This window comes from Monopterus albus, unplaced genomic scaffold, assembly GCF_001952655.1.
Source record: "Monopterus albus unplaced genomic scaffold, M_albus_1.0 scaffold216.1, whole genome shotgun sequence".
Lineage (NCBI taxonomy): Eukaryota > Metazoa > Chordata > Actinopteri > Synbranchiformes > Synbranchidae > Monopterus > Monopterus albus.
The window spans coordinates 994,714-1,005,717 of record NW_018128096.1 but is presented as its reverse complement, the minus strand read 5'-3'; the positions used below and the strand labels follow the sequence as shown (position 1 = coordinate 1,005,717).

At 40.7% G+C, this 11,004-nt stretch overlaps 1 protein-coding gene across 2 annotated transcripts in view; it reads left to right on the top strand.

The window, feature by feature from the left end:
• Positions 1 to 11,004, top strand: part of cald1a (caldesmon 1a) — a 69,865-nt gene that overhangs the window by 21,568 nt on the left and 37,293 nt on the right. For both annotated transcript variants that reach the window (XR_002276501.1, XM_020619180.1), the window contains exon 2: positions 9,203 to 9,320. Coding sequence is in view for 1 of the 2 variants with exons in the window: in XM_020619180.1 (XP_020474836.1) it covers positions 9,244 to 9,320 (77 nt within the window). In the remaining variant the exon portion in view is untranslated. The remainder of the gene's footprint in view (positions 1 to 9,202; positions 9,321 to 11,004) is intronic.

Sequence of the window (11,004 nt, the reverse complement as noted above, 5' to 3'; positions counted from 1 at the left end):
GAGATCTCCTCTCCTTCCTCATGTCCACTATCATCTCCTTCATCTTGTCCGTGTTGAGGCTGAGATTATTGTCCTTGCACCATGCCACCAGACTGGCCACCTCCCTCTTGTAGGCTGCTTTGTCTCCGCCAGTGATGCAACCTATCGAGTGTCGTCCGCAAACTTTAGGATGATGTTGTCTTTGTGGGAGGCGACACAGTCGTGCGTGAACAGGGTGTAGAGGATGGGACTGAGGACACATCCCTATGGGGTGCCAGTGTTTGTAACAATACTGGCTGAGATACTATTGCCAATCCTCTGACAGTCTGGGGCCTGCCAGTCAGAAAGTCCAGGAGCCAGTCACAGAGGGTGGGGTGCAGACCCAGTGTGGGCAGTTTGTGGGTGAGTTTGTGGGGGACAACTGTGTTGAAGGTGGAGCTGTAGTCAATGAAGAGTATCCTGACGTAGGAGTCTCCATTTTCCAGGTGGGAAAGGGAATAGTGGAGTGCGGCAGGCGATGGCGTCTGAGGTGGCCCTGTTGGGCCGGTAGGCATACTGCAGGGGTCCAGGGTGTCCGCTATATTGCTCTGGATGTGGGCTAGCACCACTCTCTCAAAAACACTCCATAATGATTGGGGTGAGTGCCACTGGTCTGTAGTCGTTCAGGCAGGTGACCGGGCTCTTCTTGGGAAGGGGGACGATGGTTGTGGTCTTAAAGCAGGTGGGAACGATGCTCTGGCTGAGGGAGAGATTGAAGATGGAGGTGAGAACATCAGCCAGCTCGCTGGCACATGCCCTGAGAGCCCTCCCAGGGATGTTGTCCAGTTCTGCTGCTTTGCGGGGGTTGATCTTCCTCAGGACTGTGCGTACCTGGCCTAGTGAGACAGTTAGTGGAGGGGAGGTGGGGGGTTGGGTGGTCTCGGTGTGTGTGCCTCCTCTCTCTGCTGTGGCTGGAGGTCTCAAAGCGGGTGTAGAAGGTGTTGAGGTCATCCGGCAGGCTGTCTGTGGAGCTGATGATGCTGGTGGTGGTCCTGTAGTCTGTGATGTGCTGCAGGCCTCGCCACATCTGTCCGGAGTCAGCAGTAGAATAAAAGCCATTCAGCTTCTCTATGTACTGCCTCTTGGTGAGATTAAAGTCACCTGCAATGATAAATACAGCATCGGGCTGCGCTGTCTCTAGCGTGCTGATGACATCATAGAGTTTAGCTCTTGGGCTAACATATACAGAAGCCAGAAACACAAGAGACAATCCAAATCCAAAAACAGTCCTGGTTCAATGCCGGCAAACACTAACGTCCGAGGGATCCAAAAACGGGTGGTTAAAGAAGCCGGTCCAAAAGTCGATACACAGATACACATACAGCAATCAGGAGGGCTAGGCAGAAATCAGTGGTCAGAACTATCCTGGGTCAGAATCAAAATCACAGGTAACGAGAGAAATCCTGGAAAGTCTGTACGTAAGTCAAGAATAATCTGGCAGCTTTCCGGTGGATGGAAAGCTGCTTAAATTGGGGTGAAAACAGGTGTAACCTATTGGGTGCTGATTAAAGTCAAGAGTCCATATGTGAGGTGAGACAGAAACAGGAACTGAAAACAAAATAAAAGCATGATGCTGGAAGCCGGCGGCATAGAACCATGACACAAGAAACCTCTACATTGGTGTTTTTGTCCTGGCTTTTCTCAGTGGTTTGAAGTGGGAGTGGCTTAATTGTAAAAAGCTAATGTTACATACTTTCATGCATTAATCAGGGATTAGCAACATTTGAGTAAAAACTGGTTGGGTGTGAGGTACCACTAACCACTCCCACACAGACCTTAAAGCATTCATTAAATACTGTATGCGTTTACTAAACATTAATTGTTGCTTATTTAGTGCAAGGTATCCTATAAAATATAATGCATCTTAGGTACTCCATTAAGATTTTCTTTGCTCTGTGTGTGTATGAACAGATAGCCTCAGTAAGCCTGTCTCTGTGTGCATGATTCACAGGGCACAGGGAGGTGTAATGGAATGTGAACCATTGTCTGGGAATGCAGGAATCTCCTTTTTCTTCACCAAATGGAAACTTGACATCTTTAACCTTCAGGAGTTTTCCCTACTTTGATGAAATTTCCCCTCACTTGTTGTCTTCTATCTAACAGCCAAAGACAGCACAGAGGAGATAGGGCGATTTAAGGGAAGATTATGTCTGATCACCTTATCTTATGTGGCTAATGACAGTACATTTAAGGCATTCGAGGTCATGAGCCCTTTTTTTTGCCCTAACCCTTAAAAACTGTGACACGTTATCCATCTGCATTTCACTTGCCACAGTAGCTTTAGCTTCTCAGGTTTGTGTATGAATACCATCTGCTCATGCTTGGTGAAATTTTTCCCTCATTTGAGCCAAAGCCACACTTCTAAAAATTTGTTTTGGAAGAGGTAGAGTGTGAGCGGAAAGCAGATGGTATTGAGATTAAGCTGAGCTCAGATGCCGTTGGCCTCATACACTGTCTAGAATATGTAGTCGCAGCTGAAGATCTCGGCTTTGACAACAGAGGCTATTGTGGTTGATATTCACGCTGTGGCATGCAGATGCAGACCCAGACAAATACAGAAAGAAGCTTGGCTGCTTGGACATGGGTAAATCCTATCAAATTTAAACCAAGCACTATGCTCAATTTATAGCCAGCCAATCCTGTTTCTCTTCATATTGTAACTGAACACATAGTATGCAGCTGTTGGCTACATGGCTGTATTGTGGTCCAAAAAGAAAGAAAATAAGAGGACAGAGTGAGAGAAAAGGACAATAAAACTGGTTGAAGACCATAGAGTTATCCAATTTTCAGTTCTGATGCTAGTATTAATATTAGTTTACTCCAGTTTACTCCAATATCTATCACACATAATAATATTTAATCTTCCCAATTGCATGTGAAGGGATTAAGTCGTCTATACATCTATTTATTACAGTGCTTTTATTTTACTGCCCTTTATCTTTTTCTCATAATGTTATCATAACATTAACAGTAACATTTTGGAATTGCTGTTATTTGTGTTATTTGTGGATGTAGAATATGTGTGTGTGGATGTAGAATATGTATCCATGTAGTAATACTGCTTGCAAACCAATGCTGATAAGATGATGTTAGGGGGTAGGACTAGATAAGTCTAACTTCTTCCTACTCCGTTCAAGCATGTACTAGGTATAAGCAAATTGAAAATATATTTGTGGATATGTCTGGAATTATGTGTGGTTACATATTGATTGTTGTTACATGTTTGAAAGAATAAATCAAATCAAATCAAATCAAATCAAATTTCAATAGCAACAGACAGCAATTCATTTGGAGGGAGTGTGGGTTCAAAGTGAAGGGATAAAGAGACTTGTTTGAATAAAGAGAAGCTTTGTTGATGTGTTAATGAAAAAAGAAAAACATGGATTAATGTTCTCACATTGTCCTCAGTTTAACTTTGTTTGTTCAAAAAGAAATAAAAAAAAAATCAGCCCATTATGCAGACAGAGATCACGACAAGCAGAGATGGAAAGAAAGAGAGAAAATTTTGGCAGTGGTGTGCCAAAACCACCAGTGAGCTTATGAATAGAGAACCACAAGCCTGGCTTGCCAAACATCACACATATATGCACATCCACTGCACCTTATACAAGCACATCATACACTAGGAGTGATTTCATGTATTTTTGGTATTACATTTGTAAAGTGGACTCATAATCTTGCACACAGAAAAAGCATTTCAATCAGCACCTCGGTACAAAACTGCAGACCCTGTCCATATACATATTTATATAAAAACATGTTCATAAATGTGAATATTGCTTATGAAATAGTTTATCTTGATGCACACACCATCACACACAGACTCAGCATATTTTAACCAACCTGTCAGACTACTCTCAGGAGACTCCTTACCCCGCCAGAAAATGTTTGGTTTACCCAACTCAAACTGTCTCCAGAGCCTCAGCTAAAACAGCTGCTAGTGTGCACTACCTACAGGCATGCAGTTTCACTCTCTCCGTCCCTGTTTCACTTCAGATGCTTCATCCATGTGAATGTAATAATCATAAAATGACATATTTTAGCTTAGACTGAACAAGTAGGTCACAGAATTTCTCTTTGTACACATGAATGCTTTCCTTTACCTCTTATTTGGCATATTCTGTAAACTCTCCAGTCAAATTAGCATCCAGTACTGCCATAAATGAACTTAGTCGTTGTCCTGTATTTTCATGCGAAGGGAGGAGTTTGTCCGAGCTAGCAGTTACATTTCTATATCATTTTAAATTCTTCAATGAAAAGCTATAATTTTAAAAGTTTTAGAAAAATGAAATTCTTGTGGTTTAAAAAAAGCGCACAAAAGAACAGTCATCACTGATCTTGTTTGCGGTGCGAAATGCCCTGTCAACAGTTTTATATATGTGTTGCTTGAAATGGAGGTAATATGGGGGAAATGCTTTTTGGTTTGCAGGGGAACATTTTGTTGCAGTTTAGCAAGTGGGGCTAATTGGTCAGCTTGTTCAGTACACTCATGATGTACATGCACTTCACTGGCTAAGAGCTGATGGCAGTGGTAGTCAAGAAACATAGCAATGCTGTAGCAAAAGTCAGAGAAGAAGAAGAAGATGACTGCCATCTAGTTTTTACAATAGAAATACATTCAGCATTTGTGGTAGCTCTCACAGATATACACACTGCCTTTAGTGAGAAATACTGGATGTAAATGTAACTTTGTTTCCATGACTAATCCCCAGAGTTTATTTAAGCTAAGATGACTATGACACTGAGACTTTTGCTAGCCTAGTACCATGACAGGTTTGAAGACAGGCAAAACCCTCAAATTTGTCAGGCTGTGGAGACAATTGTGTCTTATCCTTTGCAGATTTTTACTAGAAGCCCTAAATGTTTAGTCTGGCTGACTACATATATGACTGACTGCATGATATAATATAGTATCGTTTTCTGCCGTCAGAATATTTCACTAGAGTGCTTAAATCTTGTGTGTCATCTGATCTCCTGAGTTAGTACTTTGAAAAAAAAACAAATGGCATGTGACTGGAGAAAGAGTGGAAGGCTTCATGGGTTCTCTAGCATACCATCCACTGTAGCAGGTGGGCAAAATATGTCTTTTCATTAATGCAAAGATTAGAAAAGACAGCCGTTGTGCCAGTGTCGCTTTGACATTCCAGATTACTGGAATACCTCTCTTGATTTGGACACCTGCACAGCTGTGACTCTATAGCTGCTGGACTTTTCACCTCTCCTCTCCTCTTCAGACAGCAGTGTTTTCCTGTGGTGGCCTACAAGAGAGCAGCAGCATTTTGTAGCATGACAGTGTTTGCTTTTATGTTCTTACTCTGTAAACTCAAGCACAGTAATAACACACACTTTGTTTTAGTGTATATGAGTAGATACGGTAACTGCAGACTAGGTAGGTAGACTAGTTTGTGTTGGCAATGTTACATGGTACTCTTTAACTTCAAGTAATTTGTAGGCTCTTTCACAGAACTGTGCTAAGAAACTCTGGTCCTGGTCTTAGCTTTTAAGGCCCCTATTTTTTGTTTTAAAACATAAAAAATCATTTAAGCCCACAGAGCTGCCCTTCCTTGGTGTGCAAATTGGTAGTAGTGTTACATTCAGGCGTAGGTGAACTATATAACAATCATATCCCACATTACAGTCCTACTAAGGAGGAGCTTGAAACCAGAGACAAGCCTGGTAAGACAGACAAAAATCTCACTACAAAAAACAAACCTAAATCATTACTGGCATTTTTTTAGACCACAAAACCACAAGTACAAGTATTATGATGTGACCATCACATAAAGGGCAGTGTAAGAAACACAAAAGGAAGCACCAAAAATTATCATTCTATATGTTCACACAGCACACAAAAACCCAGCAAGGCTTGGCCCTCAGAAGTATCTCATTAATACATTATTAATCTGACCAAAAAGATGCAGAGAAGCTGCACAGAAGCTAAGCCAGCATTAGGAAAGTTTCATTCAATACAAAAAAAATATGCACTACTTACTGCTCAGCCCTGCTCCCAGACTTTTGCTTGATTTATTTTGTGCATCATTTGGTTTTTAGTGGCCCAATGTTTAACTTCTTTTAACTCAAGATTTTGTGAGAAGATGGAGTCATTGTAAAGTGATGTATTCCCAGTGGCTGTTAGGATAATATCAGTTGAGCTTGGCTTTTTTAGAGGCAAGCACCGAGTTCTGTGCCAGCGTCTGGCGTTCTTGACAAGTAGTATTTTGGTGACACATTGATAAATGTGCCATTATAGCCATTGTAGATGTCTGGGGCAGACTGTAAAAGAAAAAGAGGGGGACAGAAACAAGGGAGATAGATGGATGGAGATAAATGGAATAAATGGATTGAAGCAGTGAAGGAAAGAAGAGGTTTTATAGTGAACAAGCAAAGACAGGCTTGTAAAAACTTGCAAAGAGTCTGAAAATGTCACAAACTTGTGACTCCAGGTTGCTCAGCTTTATGGAATGCTGTTCTCTTGTTTATTTATTTAATAGTTTATTTGACAGTAGGCAGCCATGGCCCAGAATTAGCTACAAAGCTAAATTTCATCTGTAGTCCCTGGGCAGGAAATAAATACATGAAAATTAAACATGGCATCATTAATCAACAATAAGAAACACTAACCATCAAATATTAAAAATCCTAATGTTAAAATTACATTATATTATGTTTAGACCACATTACACATACAAATGTTTCCAAAGGTTACTAAAATCACCAAGAAACCCAGTGATCCTTTAGCCAGGTCTTCAATTTGCTTTGTCTAATACTAATTGGTAATTTGCAGCTCTTACAGAAAGAGTTGAATTACCAAAATGTTTAAATTTATGCTGCATAACCTCTGTTTGTTTTTGCAAGTTTGGGTTGTCTCTTCAGTGATTTCTACATCTTACTGAGGGCCTTTACAGTTTGTGTTCTACATGATGTCTGCAGTGTAACAGTGCTGCATTCAGTCTTGGATTCCTTGACCACCACTATTGATACACCATAAATTAATTTAAAAATATTTATTTCAGGTTTATTATTCATGTTAACTGTTGTATATATGATCCACTGTGTAATCATTTTGTTGAGTAAATAACATATTTAATATGATTTAAAATCATTTTATATAAAACTGAACACCAAATGAAAAAGTCTTCTCAGTTACATAAATCATACATTATTTGCAACAGTAAGTTCAGATTTATATGCTGCCGTCCTTGCATTACTAATAGCTTTGTCTCCTTTGGTGGTTTTTGTAAGGATGTGATTAGACTGGTGATGTTTGGGGGCTTTTTGGAGTTTTAGTTATTGCTCTCATTTTGTCTTAATTACGATTTTATGAATTGTGCCACATCTACTGCCTTGCCCCCATTTCACAAATGACACTAAGTGTAATATAGACAGTGAACATTTGTGGTATTTAAAATATCTCTCCCTCTCTTTGAGTCACTGTGGCTTCTAGGGCGTACTGCAGGGGGGACAAGGCTGGGTTTACTGTACAGGCTTAGAGAGGGGAGCAGGCTGGGTGCGAAGATGTAGTGGGAAGGAGGATAGACATGTTTTCTTTTAGCGTGTCTTCTAAGTGTGTGTTTCCTGTCCATGTGTACATCTGTGTAGTACATTAGTATGCTTATGCATGTGAACACATGCAATCAAAAGTGGTAATGTTGCACCTACATCCTTGTGTGCATGCATACTTATATACAAATGTCTATGCTTAAAGAGGCCCACTTTGACCCCTCCTGCATATGGGAGAAAAAACAAGCAGCAAACACACTGACAACGAACAGGAAGCTCAGCTCAAGAGCTGAGTCATTTATTAGAACAGAGTTTAGCCAAGCTCTGACATGTTGGTAAACAACACGGGACCAGTTAGCAGTAGAGATAGTGAGAGAAAGGAAGACATGAGGGTAGGGGGAGTGAGGGGGTAAGACTGAGGGAAAGAAGGAAGGAGGTCTATGCGGGATGGAGGGAGGGATAACTAGCAGGAAGTGGAAGGAACAAGCATTTACCCTTTCTGTTTGCTGAGGCTGGACTATGGGAGACTGTTACTAGAAGTTGTTGCATTGTATCTCTGCATGGAGAAGGCACTGTGAGGAGCTGGTATAGTGTGAAAGAAGACACTTTGAAAGATACATTTAGATTTGTCCTACTGCACTCTTATTTTCTTATTTTTCATTATTTTCTTTCATGCACCACAAATTAATCGGTGCTACTGAGTATACAATAAAGTATTTAAATATGATTTTACTCAGTGCTGTCCTTTCATTCTGCTAGCTGTCACACACCTTGTCCACTGAATTGCTCAGTTGGTGTCTGTTTGCTCTGCACCTGTGTACACTAGATGTTGCTAGTGGCTTAGTGGGGATTGTAAATGGATAGAGATTCAGCAGCTCCTGGGTGGTCTCATTGTTCACAGCACAGCCGCTAGGGTTTATTCACAAACCCTAGTGGGGTATTTTTAGTGAGTTACTCTTAATTGATTGAGTTAACATCCTGTGTTGGTTTCTCTCTTTCTATCTCTGCTTTTCTTTTGTATTTTCTGCCTTATTCCTCTGTCTTCCACCAAGGTGCACTGAACTGAGGATAACATACATGCAGTCAGTTTTGTATAGTAGTATCACATTTTCTTGCAAAAATAAAAAAGATGATGAAAACATGCAGGAAATGATGACCTTGTTTTATGTGCACATTTTAATAAATGATTGTTGTTATCACATTGACAAAAAAGCTGTTTTCTGTCCCTGCTTCACAATAAAAGTCACCCCAGTTAAAATCATTTTAATGTGAAGGATGGTCTGTTTACATTAGCAGTTAATATATCTCTTGTATGGTGTAAAGAAGTTACATGCATGCCTGAATTCTTGTGCATGTGAAGGCAATTTAAATCTAGCATGGAATGGCGGACTACTAACAATAAAGACTACTATACAGAGGGGTAATTACAGAATGTAAATACATTAAATGACCACTGGTGAAAAAAAATGCAGATTGTACATATAATTAAATATTAAGCATTAAATTTTTAAATTGGGTATTTTGATTGACCAGATATCAGAAAACTAAGGCTATTTTTGACCCTGTGAACCAATATTTCTGTCCTCTCAAGACACTAAAATGAATGGGTTTCCCTCTCTGTTCTGTCTTCCTACCTGAAACTAAGGAAATTAACATGTCTGTGCTTGATGATGTCATCCCACAGGGCACAGTTGAAAAAAAAACTTAGAAAAGAAGGGCACGGGCATGGAGGAAATGGACTTTGAGCGGCGTCGGGAGCTGAGAAGGCAGAAGCGGGAGGAGATGCGCCTGGAGGCTGAACGGTAAGACCCACTGAGTTGTCTTTCATTCAAGTATATAGATTGGTACTCCAGGGTTTTCCATCTAATTCTCTTGCAAAGCAGAAAGTCTTTGAAAGGTCAGTCCACAATAATTTCATTTGTAGCTGCAGCCACAGATGCCCCGCAGTCCAGAGTGCAGTCAAGATCTTACTACTTAGGTTGTGTGAAACTGAGGGAGCAGCCTGTGTTGTGTAATGAAACTGATTGTCACAGCATAGTGCACATTCTCTGGTGTTTATGCCAAGTTGGAACAAGAGAGAGCTAGCATTAATAGTTAAACCTTCTGCTAGGTCTTTAAAAGCACTGCTTAGCAAATACAGATTTCCCTTACTCAGTCTAGAAGATAAAAGAGTTTGATAAGAAATCTGATGACCTTAAAGTGGGAATGTTCACTCGCACTCTCCCTCCCTCTTTCTAATTTTCTTTCCCAGATACTGTGGCTCTGTGAACTCTGATTCAGTGGAAGAAATTAAAGTTCATTTCAGCAAAGTGATTCAGTGATAACATGCCAAGTGCAGTAATCAAAAATAATAAAAAGGGGGTTTATTGTGAGAACTTGATGCATAGTGTGACAAAGCATTTTATAGGACCTTTTCACAAATGTATATTCAGCTGTGTTGCAGCTGATCCAATTAAGGATGAGGCTGATGTGGATACAGATACTGGCCAAGGTCACTTGCCTGTTTGATTTATCTGTACAGAGTGTCTTATTAGAGCCAGTTACTCCATCACTGATGAAAAATAAGCTGATCACTGCAGAATTTATAGATGTTTCTTTGATGATTTTTTTTTTTCGACACAGAGAATGCGTGAGTAGCATTAGTGGTGAACAAAACCTTTTGCTCAAGGAAGAAATAACATTTCTTGTATAAGGGAAAATGTGCACAATAGCAGAGATAGACTAGATATCATTCAAAGTTAAGTCATTCGTTTAGATAGAAGGGTGTTCATTGCAGATTTGCGGGGGTCTTTTTTGCTCACAAACTGAACTTAGGATAAAACTAAATGGTATAACCTAATAAGCTATGACTCAAACCCTGTAAAATCAGTGACAGTAGTGCAAATAATAAAAAGATTGTCAGATGGTTGTGAGATTGAGTTGCACATGGACAGTAGTGCAAATGACCGACAGCAGCAGATATAACGGTAAAAACAGTCAGCAGCGGATTTACATGTAATATAACAGGGGGCGGTAATGGACAGCGTTCAGCATCCTCACAGTCTGAAGCTGTTTGTAAGTCTGGTGGAGTGGGCCTGAAGACTCCGATACCTTCTCCCTGAAGGCAGGAGTCTGAAGTGGGAGTGTGCGGGGTCATCAGCAATGCTGATGACTCTGCGGGTAAATAGGCAGTAAAATCACAAATCTAAGGCATTTTAAAGCACCAAGTAAAAGAAGCAGGCGGGAGCCGTGGAGTGCAAATATTCAGCAGTGAGTATGCAACTATGCATGTGCAAAATGAGTATGTAAACAGTACAGAACAGATGGAATTACATGAGGTAGATCCTGAGTCAGCTGTTTGGGAGTCTGATGGCAGAGGGAAAGAAAGTTTTTCAGTCTAGAAGTCCTGCATTTCACACTTTTGAGCCTCCGACCGGAGGGCAGGGGTATGAACAGCCCATGCTGGGGGTGGGTAGGGTCCTTGAGGATGGAGGCAGGCCTCCCCCA